This window comes from Falco cherrug, chromosome 6 (assembly GCF_023634085.1).
Source record: "Falco cherrug isolate bFalChe1 chromosome 6, bFalChe1.pri, whole genome shotgun sequence".
In the NCBI taxonomy this organism is placed as follows: Eukaryota; Metazoa; Chordata; class Aves; order Falconiformes; family Falconidae; genus Falco; species Falco cherrug.
In genome coordinates, this window is record NC_073702.1 from 79,390,993 (window position 1) to 79,406,460 (window position 15,468).

Consider the following 15,468-nt stretch of genomic DNA (forward strand, 5'->3'; position numbering starts at 1 on the left):
TCCCTCTGGGTTTCTTCTCACACTCCCTCAAAGTTATTTACTGCTTTGCTGCAGGACCACAGCTCCACGTTATCAATGTCAAACAACCCCTTGTCTCCATCCTCTATAATTCTCCCTTTTAGTTTTTCAATTACAAAAGTTTATTTAAACGTGTTGTGGACTGTAGACTGTTTGTTCCTTTCTTTTTTTCTTTTTTTTCTTCCAGATAACCTGTTACATGAACATGCAGTACATCCACAACTCTGAATGAATACCTTTTTTCCAGTGTAAAATAGTCTTGTATGAACCATAAGTCAACTATATGTTAAATCACTCTTCTCCATCACTGTTGTCACTATCTTTGAGTTTCGTAACAATGCCTAGGTCATGATCCTTTAGCTTAGGCAACTTCATCAGGTGAAAATACAAACATTTATTTCTAATACGAATTTGCAGAAACCGTTCTATCCACAAGACACTTTATGGAGGGATATTATGTTGCATTGTGCATGATATATTAGAAGTGAAAAAATGGTGTTCCTGAGAGAAAACACTTCTTTAGATCATTACTTTAGAACTGGTTTTTGCACCTGCTATACTGCAAGAATACCCTAAGCAGTAATGTATCTTTGTGGACTTTGAGATATCTGTGTGATTAATTTAAACTTCACACGCAAACTGATCTCAAGTATAACTCTAGGCACAAGTGTAGGGAATGGCATGCTGTTGGGACACAATCTTTCTTGCTTACAAGGTATCAAATGGTATGTTACTCAGGTTAAAGTCTAATTTCTGTGACAACTTCATTTTCACCAAAGGATTTGCAGTTAAATACACAAACTAATGCAGCTCAGCTGAAGTTTCACTGCTGTAACGGAGTACAGAATACTTTTCCTACTGACCTTAAAGGTTGTGGTGGTGGTGATGAAGGTGTAACAGATATTTGACTTTTAACACAATACAAATTTTCAGCTGTGTTAAATTCACCTGTACACAAAGAACACTTATTCCTTCTGAAGCAACAGCTGAGGATTTGAAGTCTTTTCACCTTGAGTTGTTCCCAATTTAGAGGTTTAAAAAAAAAAGAAATAATTCAAAAGTATTCTGTCAATATGCTGATGCAGTTGTATGCTAAATTCTGGTCACACTAAAATAGGGTTATGTTCTAGCATTTATATACATGTAGCACTCCATTTGAATTTTGTTCATAAATTATGAATTTCATTTTAGCTCAAATTGCTTGGAATTAGATTAGGTTGCAGTTGTCATCCTAACAACTAGTTTCCACATTTTGCCCCTTAACTGAAAAACACGCATGATGAAAGTGCATATTTATAGAAACAGAAGAGTAATTGAAAGAAAATTCTTATGTTCACAGTTGTTTTTCTAAGTCTTATTAAAGTCACTTTTTTTTTGGTTTTTTTTTTTTTTTTTTTTTTTTTTTTTTTTTTTTTGGAAAGCCAACAAAACTTTACTTAGTCAATAATTACAGCATTAAAACCAGGAAGGTTTCATGCTATAGGCTACAGCGGCTCGGCAGCTTCCTTGCTGCTAGTGCCTGGCTTCAAGCCCAAGTACTGCAGCAGGCAGTGGGGCTCCTGGCAGCTCGCTGCCATGTCGGGGACAGCTGACAGGACCTTTTCATCTTCTCTTCCATCTCTTCGTGGGTCCTCAGCACTTTCTGGATGTGCTGGAGCCTGAGCCCCAGCCCTCTGATCTGCTCCAGGTACTTGTCAGAGAGAGCAGATTCTCATTCTCTTTCTCCAGGAGCAGCAGTTGTAGTCTGTCCAACTCCTGCCACAGCAGGACTGTCTCCTGGACATGGGCAGAGTCCACCTTGGGCTCCTGCGCTCGCACCTTCTCCCACACCACCTTGGCCTCTGTCTCTGTGCGCTGGAGCACACAACTCGGCTGCGAGACCTCTTCTTTCAGCCTTGTGACTTCCGCACTCTGGTCAATGTGTTGCATCATCTTGTCTTCCTGCTGTTTCACCACGTCCTGCAGCTCCTTCTCACTCTAGCTTGCCACTCAGTGCCCTGTTCAGCTTGATGATGGTGGCAGCCTGGGTGTCCATCTTCTCCTGGCTCTCAGATGTCACCGTCTCCAGACGGAGCTGCAGGTTGGAGTTCTCTGTCTGCAGTGCCTTGGACTTGCTCTGCTCCAGCTCCTGGATGCGGAAGCTCAGCATGGCAACATCGGGGACCATGGCTCTCAGCTCCTTCATGCTCTCCAGCAGACTGGTCTCGGGCTCTGTTGGCTTTGGTGTCAAGGCAGGTTTGTCCTTGGTAAAGGCATTTCCACCTCCAGTGGCTTCATCAGCATCTTTTGCCGACACCGCTTTCAGAACACTGCCCAGGAAGGAGCTCTTGGCGCAGAACGGGGCGCAGGCACAGCAGGGTTTCTGCCAGCTCTGTGTCTGCGGAGCCACGGGCCAGGCTCTGCTTCTCGATGGGGCATCGTCATCCTCTCTGTTGCTTGTTAATTGCGTCAAGGCAAAGGTTGTATGTAGCTGGGTGACCATGACCTGATTCATGCTATGGTCAACTAAACGCTGAATACAGGAAAAAAGGCAGGGGAGACATAAGGCAAACATCAGTAAGGTGGTTAAGGCAATTATAATAAATTCTACAATACTTTTGATCCGTGGCTCAAAGTTTCCCAGCTGTGAGAAGAGACCAAAGGCATCCCACCTCTGGCTCTGCTGCAGATCTTTGTTCAAGGCTTTTAAGTTTTGTATGTTTTTGTGAATTGATTCAGAGTGGTCACTCAGATTCATGCAACACATCCCATCCAAGTCTTCACACCCATGTCCCTGTGCTAACAATAAGAAACCAATAGCAGCTCGGTTCTGTAGCGACACATGATGGACAGAATCAACATCTGCTAATAAGCCAGAAAAAGTAGCGTTTGTAGTATTACTTTCTGTAGCAAGCTAGCAGCCTAATTTACTAAGCAAGTTAAGAGTGTGTACTATTCCTACGGAAGAGATTAGAGAAGCAAAAATGTGTTGCGCTGCATTCCAGAACTCAGCCTGCGAGTTACTGGCTGCTGTTCTGTGTGACAAACATTTGACACGTGTTGGGGTTGCAATTGCGAAAGGGCTGCAGTGCCCACTTGCAGTCTTCATTGGCATTATCATAGCTCGTTGTTTTAAATGCAACTCTTGAGTTTTCTCATGCTTGACTTGTTGCAAAATACTGGAGCCTATCAATAAAGTTAGTATATGACTCTTTAGGACCCTGCAAGACTGTGGCAAACAACTCTCTAGAGGCTTGCCCAGACTCCAGTATCTGGACTGCCTTAATAGCTACCTCCTTAATTGGCAAATAGTTGTCCCTGGGATACCTTGCCTGAGTCATGGAATTGGCATAATTATTTTCCCCAGCCGACTGCTCATAATTAACAGCAATTCCCTGATTAAGGTTTTTCAATCAAGGCCACTACACATAGCTCACAAAAATCAAGTAACCACACCATATACTGCGTCGGAGTTAGTACCATGTGAAGCAATGACCTCCAGTCATGTGGTGTGAGTGTATAAGGCTCTGCCATTGCTTCAAGAAGGGACACAGCAAATGTATTATGAATCCCCAATTCTCGCACTGCTTTTCTTAACTCTTTAACAGACTCATATTGCACAGGCTGCCACTCTCGAGGCTGATTTGGCTGATGAAATACTGGACATGCCATTGCAACTCCTAAATCCCCTCACTTAAGTGCTTTCCGCTTGCATTCCCGCCAGTGATCCCCCAGACCCCCTTTTACCCTCCCCGAAAACAGTCAGTGCATCGGGAGTGGGGAGGAAAAGGGTCTGGTTCCTTTTAAAGATTTATAGGATCTGGATCAAAAGGTTTATCAGTGTCAATGGAATCATTGTCTGAGTTGTCCTGTTTTCACACTTGGTCCTGTGTTGTGAGGGTTGCTGCAATCGGCGACAGGAGCTTTGGGGGCAGAGGAGGTGCAGATGGAGTCACCACATTGTTGATGGTGTCTTGAGAAGAGCCATGCTGTCAGTGGAATTTACAGCCTCCCCTGGTTTAGCACTGTTAGTAGAATTAGTCCACACTTGGCGAAGAATAGTCAGAATTTGCCACCAGGGTGCTAAATACGTTCCCGTTGCGGAGTCCCTCTCTGCGGCAGCATCATGCAATCTTCTGCCGACCGCTTTCCAGGCAGGAATTTGCAAAGTGCCATCAGGTGGAAAGTCCGGCACTGTCAGGGATCCATTCTAACAGAGTCACTAGCTGCAGACCCGTCTCAGCTCGTTGCTGAGCTGCAAGCAGCTGTTGCAATATGTCCAGGCTGCACTGTTGATCTCGGGATAACTTCCCTCTAATTGTTCCTGACTGCTCACCTTTTTTGTAGGTGATAGGTGCACAGAATTTCTGTACATCCTGGTTCGGTCAGGCTACGCCACCAGTTCGGGGCTCCATAAGCCTCCTACTTAAGCTCCACATTGTCAAAGAAGAGGTTGTCGTAAAATCTCCCTTTGATGCCGCATCAAATTGCGTCTTTCCTCTTTCTTCCCAAAGCTGAGTGCGAGATGCTGTTGTGGCATCCACAGCGAGTCCGTGCTTGCGCAGCCAGGCAAGCAAAAGTTTCACAGCTGCTTCGTCATACTTCACCCCTCTCCAGTATTTTCATCATTATGTCGCATATCAATTTTTCTTCCCTTGACACATGTGAACCCATATTGTCCCCAACTGCTCACCTGTAGAGGTGACGAGGTCCGGACCGAACAGCTCTCTGTACCCCTGCTTTCTTGAGTTCAGCTGGGCATCACCACCGACCGCTTTATGGTCTGCAGCTTATTGACCCCCGCATCAGGGTCACCATTTGTGGCGACTGAGGCATGGACTTTGCAAGGATGGTGAAGCAAAGACCTTTATTGTTAGTTACAGCTTTTATAAGTTTATGCTCTGTACACGCATCACTAAAAGCTTTATTCTTGGTCAATCTCTACTGTCCACGCGCCCAGCCACTGTTGACTATAGGCTATTCTCTGCTGTTCACACTGTCACCTTGTCTTCTAGAGGTGAGACCACATTCCTCCTTTGTTTCTGTCTCCTCCAGGTTTCTTCTCGCACTCCCTCAGTTATTTCTTTGCTGCAGGATCACAGCTCCACGTTATCAGTGTCAAACAACCCCTTGTCTCCATCCTCTATAGTCACTTGACTGTTACGGTGAAGGAAAGTGGTAAAATAAACCCCGAGGGGATTTGGCAGTGGTTTTGTAAAACACAAGATACCCTGCCCTGAGGCTTCTCCCACGTCATCCTTATTTTTACATTTTCTGTTCTGTATTAAAGTTTTGGAAAACTAGTATGGTTGTGTTATCAGAGATGTTGTATAGATGAAATGTGACTGATTGGGGTGGAAAACAACTTTTACTAAGTTTTAGTCAGGCCATTCAAAACTAAACTGTTGGATGGAGGAGCTCGCTTATTAAAGCTTCACTCTCCCTGTGAGTTAAAGGTGGAGAAGGCTTTTTAGTTTTGTTTATCATCAGTAAAAAAAATATAAAATCTATTTTAATAATATTTAAATAAAATATTTATTTTTTTTAATTAAAAGTAGGTCTTTTTGGGGGGATGGGGAGGGGTATGGGTTTTCTTTCTAGTTCAGTGTGTATATCAAAATCTTGTAGGACTGATGTAGAGCATGAAGATCCCCCTCTTCTGTCTCCACCAAGAAAAATATGGTTTCTATGTGTCTACCTTATGTCCCTAAAGTACCCTTCCTCTCACCCAAAATAAATAAACCATTTCTAATGTTTCTCCACCACCACCTGAAAAATATTGTCTATGCAAGTATGTGAATATTTTCTGAACCTATTTGAAAATTTCATCAGTTGTATCCCACTCAATCTTCATTGCAGCCCCCCAGAAAGGAACATGTGAACTACAGGACTTACCAAGAGAAAATGAAAGAGAAAAAAACAGCAAAGGATGATGAGAAGAAAAAGGTTTGTGTGAAATTTTCTATATAAAAAGGCAGCATGCAAGAGCCTGACAGGTAATGCCTCAGGCGCAGGAGGAGTGCCCAAGCTTGGCAGCTGCTGCTCCCCATGGAGTGGGTTCCTGGCTCCAGCAGGAGTAACCTCATCGGTAAAAGCTGGTTGTGTGCAGTATGAAGAGCAGACAGTCAAGCTTGTGTTGTGGTGGGTTTCACTGTCTCGTCATTTGAGGCTGATAGACTGACACAAAACCAGCAGTTCGTTTGTTGGGGGTTTTATTCCTTTGCTTCTAAGGGGGCAAAAAAATGGCCTTCAATAAAAGTTTGCTGCGTGCTGTCTAACCACAGAGAGCCAGATCTTCAGCTGGCTTTATATCAGCACAGTTCCATCTAGGACCTTGCTCATTCTATAAAGCAAGGGTGAGGTTTTTGTTGCATCCATCCACCAGCGCAGCCTGTCTGGCTCTGAGCCTACTCCCTGCCCGCCATGGAGCCTCCTCATGTAGGTGGGAGCAGGCTGCTGGGTGGCTAATTGCTCTATCAGCCTGTTTCCTGCCACCCTCTTTCCCAGGGGACCTACTTCTCCTCTGTCATGTGGCTCGAAGTGCACCCAGTGCATGACCAGACATGACTGAACCCTGTCATTTGACAGGTACACTCAGGTGACTAAGCACACCTGCCTGGTAGCAAGTCCATCTTTTGACCAAAGGATCTGTCACACGCCCAAGAAGTAAAAGCCTCTCCTTGTGTGGCTGGATCTGTGCCTGCTCACATGGCAGGGGCAGCGTGTGGGTCAGGAGGGGGCTGTACTTCCCATGAGGTGACAAGAAGGGCTCTGGGCACTCCTAGCTGTGCCTCCATAACACATGGCATCAGTTGACCTGTCGAGGGTCTCCCAACCTGCTTTAAATGCCTGCTGCTCCGTGAAGCAAAGGCTGCCGCTTGTTTTGTGTGCAGATGTTTGTTTAGGCAAGATGCTCTGTTCCTTTTCCATTAAAATATGTACCTTTAAAAACAGGAGCATAAAGGTGATTCTCTTAAGAAGAAGAAGAAGGAACAGAAGGAGAGGTAAGCCATTTTTAACAGGGTTAAAATTAACTTGCTTTTGTATAACCTCCGCAGTGTATTTCCCCTGTGTAACTACGCACAGTCCTATACCAGAAGCCGTGCAGATCACAGTGGAAGGAACCTCTCCCGGTGCAGAACTCAGTCGCAAAATGGTGATGTTGCTCTGTCTAGTGGTTTCAGAGGCTTTAGTTATGCAGCTTAACTGAAAATGTGTCAGTTCTGCCCTGATATGTCTAAGACTGCAGCTGGAGGGGAGATGGATGGAACCCCCTCTGCGTGGACCCAGGCAGGATATGCCACTTACTCAGAGCATTTGCCCTGAGAAACAATTTCTGCAAAACACAAGCTACAGTAAATAGAGGCTTGAACGGTGAAGTGGTACTCTTAATCATAGTGTAGCAGGTTCACTGGATCGTACTCTATCCTTTCTCTAACCAAGAGCCCTTGTGCTTCGAAACTTTTTAAAATGTAAATTGTTCTGTAATGTGCTGCAAATTTTGAATGGCTATGCAGATAATACATGTCCTGGTGTCATTAACCTGCTATGATTTGATATTCCATAATACCAAATGCTGATTGCATAAATAGGTGGCTTTTTCACCATATTAAGTGATTTCATGAGTTTCTGTTGTTTCTCTTAATTCTTTTTGTTTTTCCTCTTCCTATTTTAGGAAGGCCAAAAAGAAGAAGTCGGTGCCTAGCATCTGGCCTGCAGGACAAGTTGGAAAATTCAGAGATGGGACCTTGATTCTGCAAAGCCATGACATAAAGAAAATTAAATCATCTAAAGTTATCAAATGAACTTACGATACAGAGCGAAATGGACAATACACATAAGACAGAATTCGTGTTGTTACCAACACAGACTTATGGAGCCTCTTGTCTTCCCAAGATATCCTGATTTTTTTTTACCTTCTCTGTTGCAGGATTTCCTGTATTCCATTCTGCCTTGGGGAGAATATGAGAATTTACCATTTTATAAATAAAAATAACACTTTTTATTAAGAATGTTACATATGGTATTTTTATTAGTCAATACATGCTAAAGAAAGCATTTAACTTTCTTGAATCAGCTTATTGGCTCAAAGTAAAATATTATTGTAATCCATTAATTAATGAATTAAAATATATAGCTCTTTGCTTTCAATCTGAAATGGATAAGGAAAAAGCAATAACTTACTTTCTCTGAACCTGAGGTAGGTATTCTCCAAATGTTTACGGGGCATACACCTGTTTCTGTATCTTTATGAATTGTTAGTGGATAGCGGAAGTGCATAACAGTTTTCCTGTCCAGGAAAACCTCTTAAAGGTTTCAAAATTATTTGCTTTGAAATGAAAATGAGATTTTCTGAAGTTTTGTCCCAGGTAAGAGTTACAGACTCAACCTGCATACCTCTGCAGAGATCTCCAGTTAAGCACTGTTTCAAATGCTGGTTTAGTGGCTTGGTTGGTTTGTTTTTGAAAACAGAACCACGCAAGACTGAGCCAAATGAGGCATAGACACTCGGTAGCTAGTGGTTGTTCACGGTTAACCCATGTTTGTTTTGATCAGTGTTACCCTGCCTCATAAGGCTCTTCTGTGAACTCTTTGTCAAAACTAAAGTTTTAGTGCTATTTGGATTTCAGCAATTTGGTGTTTCTGAAAGAACAGTTTTGTCCTCTGTAGCTAAAATGGTTTTTTGTTTGTTTTTAAGGTTGTGTTTTCATTAGAAGTGGCAGTGGTTAGTAACCTTCCAAAACGTCCTCTCCCTTCAACCTCAAGCTAAAGAAACTTGAATGTTTTAGGGGAGGCAAAAATAAGGTTAACTATTAAACGACAGAGGGAAAAGTTCATGCTGTTTATATATAAGGTTAGCTGGAGCTTGTTTGAACAGCTCTAGCAGCAAAACAGGTGTATAGGCAAAAGAAAACAGCCCTTAATGGAGAAACTTCTAGGCATATTGGTGAAATTCAGCGTACCGCTGTGGGCTGGGGAGGCGAAGCACACTTTCTGGCTGCCACCTGGGAGCCTAGGTGGGGTGATCCGTAACCGTGTGTGAGCGGGGACGTCTGTGTCAGCTCGCAGCAAGGCCAGGAGCACGGTCCTCTCCCCAGAGAGCAGCATCGGAGGCTGCTCTCCCCACGGGGTAGGCAAATGCTCTGGGGCAGCGAGAGCCACACCAGAAGGGGATGCTTTCTGGTGTGCTTCTACCCCCACACCTTCCACCTTATCTTCAGGTCCTGGAGAAGAGCCCTGCCAACACAGTGAGGACTAAGCGGAGGGAGAGCGCCCGGAGGGAACGAGAGCCAGGTAAAAAGTGGGAGTGTTTCTGGAGCCATGTGAGAGGAGGAGGGGTGTGCAGAGCTGGGTTGCTAAATACTGTCGTCCCATTTCATAATTGCATAATTTGATTTCTTCTCATTCAGTATTCGTTGCAGATTCAAACAGGAATTAACAATCCTGTCTGGTTACAAACTTAGTGTCAAATCACGATTGCGTGTGAAGGTATAATCACTCAGTTGAGTACAGAGCATCGAGACCTGTTGAGGCAACAGATGTTGTGGGATGACCTGTATTTTTTAACTCCTGGTTAACCCTTGAGCTCGGTTTCTCATTGCTCACTTCTAGATCAAGTTTTGTTCAGCTGGCTTTGGGTATAATGTGTTGTGTGAGTTTGTCCTCAATCAGCTTTGGTAATCTAAAGGGTTCACCTTCTACATCCACAGCTCCCAAAAGCTATTTAGGAGTGAAACTTGCTCAGAGTGGAGTGTCTTAATTTTTGTAGTCCTGGTCTCAAGCTTGTACAGTCAGTTAAAGAAGAGTTGGGAAAAAAAAATCCGTTCTTAAAATACAAGTTGAAAACTGAAATGCCAAGCTGACAGTGGAACATGAAAGCTTGGGGGAAAAAACCCAAAAGCTTACTCACACTTTTGCATTTCCTAACTTGTTTAACATCGGTGTGTATGCATTATGAAAGGTTTTCTGTTATATGGTGATAGGTTGCTTTTCGATATCAAATCCCCAAGGTGATTTGAGCTGGCCATCCTTTTAAGGTGCTGTTCTCAGGCATGGTACCTTCAGTCCTATTTTGTTACTAGATGCATTAACAGAAATGCTAACAGCTGACGTCTGGCAAACAAAACTGCTGACAACCTGTTACCTTGTGTTTCTCTGGGCTGGTGAGTGTTACTAACAGAGTATGTAAGTGTATGTTCAAGCAGCAAGCTGTGTTGCTTTTGGAGCATGTACTGATAAACAAAAGCCAGTGTTGACTGAACAACTGATTGATGATGGGCAATGCAGAGCAGGGACCATCTTTATTTTGTCCTCTACATGCAGTGAAAAAGAGGAATGAGGGATAAAGGAAGAATGCAAGCATTTCTCATCTGCTCTCTTTCGCATGCCTTTTCCTGTGGCAGCTTTATTCCCATTTCCCCGCATGCTAAACCCATTCTAATTGTCATTCCTCCCAGTCAGACCCTTTGCCATGGAGGAGTTGATGCCAAGTTGTTGTCTCTTGCAGATAAAAAAAAAAAAAGGTCATGATGGATGGTGTCTCCACACACTTACTCCTGATGGTTTTGGCTGGGTTTCTGTTTCTTCCCCTGCCGCTGCTGTTAGTGTGTCGGCATGCTTTATTCTGCTTTATTAACAGGTATTTATGAAGGTTGCATAGCTTCGACGAGTGCCTTTTTGCAGGGGCTGAGTGTGCTGCCTCTGTAGCATTGCTCAGTCCCTCACAGGCATCTGCTTGGCAGATGTGTGCAGCTGCAAGAGGACGTGTCATTTTAAACCATCTCACAAAGTTTTGTCTTTCCTGCCCTGGCAAGCTTTCTGCCCAGTCTGGCTTTTACACTTACCCAAAGGTCTTTCCAGTCGGATCCTACTGGTGTCACAGCTCCAGGCTCTGCTTGCTCCAGTGTCAGAAGCAGAGACTGGGAACTCGCCCAGAGTCTCTAAGATGGATTTGAGCTACATAACTCACCCCCAGGTCCTCAGTAACCAACACGCACCAGGGCTAACAAGAGTGGTGCTGACGAAGAAAGGTGTTTCACGCCACTTAATCCAGTGTATGTGTGAAGTTAAGGCACAGATGGTTGCTTTGAGGACTCCTGACTTTCTGCAGCTACTGTGTTATTCTTGACTGTGGTAACAAAGCAGGTATCCACAGTTAGAGTCAGGCGTGCATTCTGCATGACTGCTTCATCTACATTATGACATTATGTTTTTTAATAATAATTTGGAATAATAAATTGGGTACTGGTGCTGAATTTGTTGGCAATGTTTTAAGAATTTATTTAGAAACTGTAAAACAGCATAAACTTATACATCAGGTTTTCCAAAAGGGTGGTATTAATAATACTACACAAAGTTTTAGTCGGACCAAAAGACAAAAAGCAGTTTGTTTCCAATTCAAAAAATACAAACGTTTGCTACAGGTACAAAATTATAAAAAGTTTGTATTTTCCTCTTGATCTGGTGACAGACACATACAGCAGAGATGTATATTTCACCAGCTCCAAATCCGTATAAGCTATGGGAAATGACGATAAAATAAAAATGTCATGGTTAAGAAGAAAACGCAAAACAACTTCTCGTCTTTCATTTAACCAGATGTGAACACTTATTCCTTTGCACTTTTTTGGTTGCCAACATTTAAATTAGTCTTAGTCATGCTTCATGTAACAATCAGAAATAACAGCAGATTTACCTCATGCATTTATTTTTAATATTCATCACATAATGTCTTCTCACCATGCTACCTAGAAAGGTTAGTGTTTTTATTGACAACATTTAAGGGAAGTGGGGGATGAAGGAATGCAATCGGAACTCAGGAATATTTCTATCTACTGCTTCACAAGGAAACGTGAGAAATCCTCCAATTAGCATAAAACTTAATTTTGTAATTAATTCTGCTTGGATCTGTTTGCAATAACAAATGTAACAAAAAGGTCACTTAACAGAAGGGGAAGATGCTGCTGAGTGTCTCTGTCAGTAAAACACGCGTCTGCCTTCTGTATTGTGCAAAGGTGCAGAGCCCTGCACATCTAGTCTCTGTGGCTTGCATATGGGCTTCTGCACCTAAGAAGACCAAGTGCGTCTTATTTATGATGGATTTGTGCTTCAGGCTGCTGCTCCAGCCAGTTGTGTGTGTGCAGCATTCAGTAGTGCTGGGCAGAGGAATTGCCAGAAATGTTGTCAGTAAAAACTAGAAGCAGCTTACTTTTAATTAAAAAAAAAAAAAAAAAAAAAAAGACTCTCCATTTTAGTTTAGTAATTTTCAGTGACAAGTGCCCTTTACATTTGCAATGTGGTTGATTTGTTACCATAACCTGTTGAAGGACTTGAAACTGTAGTCTTTCTTCCAAAGTTGATCTAGCCAAGATGCTTGGGGTTTTCATATTACCTGGCTTGGTTCAAAGTTGAATTCTTGACTTTGTTATTGAAACAGAACGCTGCAAAGCTGGTAAGGCCTGAGATTAGGTCTAATAGCTCTTTCCTCATCTTTCTGTGAGCAAAGGATGTGCTAGATGGCACCAGAAAGCTGCTGTTGCCAGACTGTTGGTACTTGGCATCCTTTCTCGCAAAAACAGGTAATCTGAATTGTGGTCCAGAAATGCACCACCTCTTGTTGGCAGTTGCAAACACGGTGTTTTTCATACAGTGGTAACGGCAGCTTAGCTTTGATCTCATCTCTCTTACCTTGTTTAGGAGATATTATGTGAGAAAGAAAAAAAAGCTGCATCTCACATTCTTTCTTGCTCTAGAACAACTTGGAAACCAGAATATTGGATGCTCTCTGCCATCTTTACTAACTACACTTTGGGGAAAAAAAATACAACCACAAAATAAAAATAAAAGCTTACATAGCACTACGACAGAACTCTATCACCAGCCAAGAACAAACTACGGCAATACACTTATCATGGCATTATTTACAAGACAATGGAACATTATGCATATAATAAATTACATTTAATACTTTTCCTCTTAACTCTGCTAGATGTAAGCTTATGCTTTTTTTTAAAAAAAAAATATTTTCTTCAGTCCAATATATTTTCTTCTATGTATCTTAACTGACTAGGCAAGTACAGGAGGTGACAATGCTATTTGCCTATCTTTTCTGTTTTTAAAAGCCAAATTGCTTTCCGAATTCATGATACATCATAGTATGCTACTGTCCTCACTGACATTTATGTTATAGCGCATACCTTTCCGCAGCAGAAGCAGTAAGGGATTGTCAGCATGGCCTGTGCTCATATTGACATTAAGTCTTGGAAAGGAACTTCTTGTGAGCTCTCTTTGAGTTGATGAGAGAAAATAAGGGAGTGGAAGTTGCATAGCATTGCACGCCTTGGGACGTTTGACAATGCTCCTGACGGCACGTTTCTTCTGTTTGTTCCCACCAAAATTAGCAGGGAAATTTGTGAGGAGAAAGCCAGGAGGAAGGTTCACAAAGGCTAAGGTTGGGATTCACAGGGGTAGATGAAAACTAGGAGTCCCTTGTTGCTCTGCAGGACAGAAAGGTTGCCTGCTGTGTTTATTTAGCAGCTGTGCAGAGGTTCCAAATTGGTGTATGCAGAGGTCAGGCTTTGTGAAGTTTATTAGAGGAGGGGAGGGTTGGTTGGTTTGTGATTTTGCGTTGGGTTGTGGGGTTTTTTTAAACATTAAGTCAATTTACAACTACCATGAGCGGGTTCTGTACTACAGTGGATGGGGTTCATCCAGAGCAAAAGGCTCTGCTCTCCTGCTTATAAGGAGCAGCCTGGCATCTAGGAGCCGAGGAGTCCCATGAAAGACAGGTCTGTGTGGGTCCAGGTGCTGGAGGAGCGTGGAGACCCTCTCTGCACAAATACCCCGAGGAATCGCAAGGAAGCAAGAGCATCCAGAGTGGTCCCCTTGAGTATCTATGCTACTCTTCAGTCCTCTGGGCTCCCCCCGGACAGTCGGCAACATGATTTTTGCAAGGACCATAGTGTTAAAGGCTGACTCCCTCCTAAAAAAGGGATTTGGAGGAAACAAAACTGATACAAGAGATGCTGTAGATGAAGATCATGCAAACTGCTGGATTTATAATGAGACAGACCTCAGAGGAGTCACCTGCAGAGAAGCAAACTACCTCCAGCCTGATCAGGGAGATGGAAGTGCCCCACTTCTCCCCACCTGATGCTGTTCTGCAAAGGGAAAATTCTATTCTCCCTATTTCAGATGACCACTGCCATCTGGATGCTCTGCATAAATATTCACATATGGAGTAGTTTCCTAGCGTAATTCTAACTAGTTAAGCATTATTTCTGTTAATTAAACTACCGAAATGTATCCAGCTGAAGTCATAAGACTACGTTCTATTGGGGTAACTGGTTTATTGCTATGGGTCATGCTATAAGTCCTTGAATGTGTGTACAACCACTTTGTTTATTTTTGACCTAGGCTAAATTAGTCTTACTAATGCAGGTTAACTACTTCTAGCTGTATTCCTTTTATTTTACTTGCATTTCCACTAAGGTAAAAGGAGACTGTAATGGTGTAGCCAGTCTGTACCCTACTTCTATGAATGTTAGAATGTGTAGAGGAAAACAAACAAGCTTCTTTACAGCTCTGAATGATGTCCCTACCTGTTGTCCATATTTCCATTAGAAATTAGTAACCTGTATCACTCCCTGTGTTCTCCCCAAAGTATAACACACCAGGAACCAATACCAAAGCAACTATGAAAACCGAAACAGTACTGCAAACACTTCTAAAACCCATTCAGAATTAATTTGAAACATCTGGCAATGGTTGAAGATTGGAAAGATGTAAATCCCTTTGAGTTTCCTTCACAGAAGTTGGGAGTAAAGACAAAGGTTCAGTCCCAAAACAAACAATGCCCTTTTGTTTTTAATACAAGTGAAAGTGGAGTGCCTTCTGTATTAAAATTATCACGGGATGTTTCCCAATATAAAAAAACTATGTGCAACTTATGTACAGTATTCCCATACACTGCTCTGACTGGCAATACCCAAAGCCAATGCTGTGATTACAACTGTTAGGTTCGTGGAAGAGCACACTCAAGGAAATTCGGGGTCCGGTAGCGTTCTAGCTGAGGTAGGTTAAAACAGACCCGCTAATTAGAAAATCCTGCGTGAGTTCATATGGTATTAAATAAAACTGAAACTTATGACACAGTTGGTCTCTACTATTCTTTAAGAAACCAAGATGAGTGTAGCACAGTTATTCCAATATCTACAAGTGTACTAATACAATCTATTCCAGACTTGGAAGAAGTACCGTTGCTTTCCCACTTAAACGCTTACGTTATTTTTTCCCCGTCGTTGGTTTTATTTCCTATTTCAGTCTTGACATCGCTGAAGGTGCACTGCAGGAGGGGTGGGCTCCAGGATGCTTGGTTGGTCAAAGGCAGCATGATGGCAGACTGCTTTTTGTCTGTGCAATAGCCCAGGACTGGTTCGTTATGGGCTGCCTCCCCCTCCCCACAATGGCTGG

At 42.8% G+C, this 15,468-nt stretch overlaps 1 protein-coding gene and 1 long non-coding RNA gene across 2 annotated transcripts in view; both read left to right on the forward strand.

The window, feature by feature from the left end:
- The window catches only part of C6H1orf131 (chromosome 6 C1orf131 homolog), a 12,688-nt gene extending 4,674 nt beyond the window's left edge, over positions 1-8,014 (forward strand). Inside the window, exons 6-8 of the mRNA XM_055713988.1 lie at positions 5,857-5,943; positions 6,952-7,001; positions 7,673-8,014. Of these exons, the coding sequence (XP_055569963.1) occupies positions 5,857-5,943; positions 6,952-7,001; positions 7,673-7,802 (267 nt within the window). The 3' untranslated portion in view covers positions 7,803-8,014. The remainder of the gene's footprint in view (positions 1-5,856; positions 5,944-6,951; positions 7,002-7,672) is intronic.
- A 199-nt stretch (positions 8,015-8,213) lies between these two features.
- Positions 8,214-15,149, forward strand: LOC129736338 (uncharacterized). Its single transcript, XR_008732799.1, has 2 exons — positions 8,214-9,127; positions 9,219-15,149. It is a non-coding gene; the product is annotated as an uncharacterized LOC129736338 (long non-coding RNA).
- Positions 15,150-15,468: the final 319 nt, after the last annotated feature.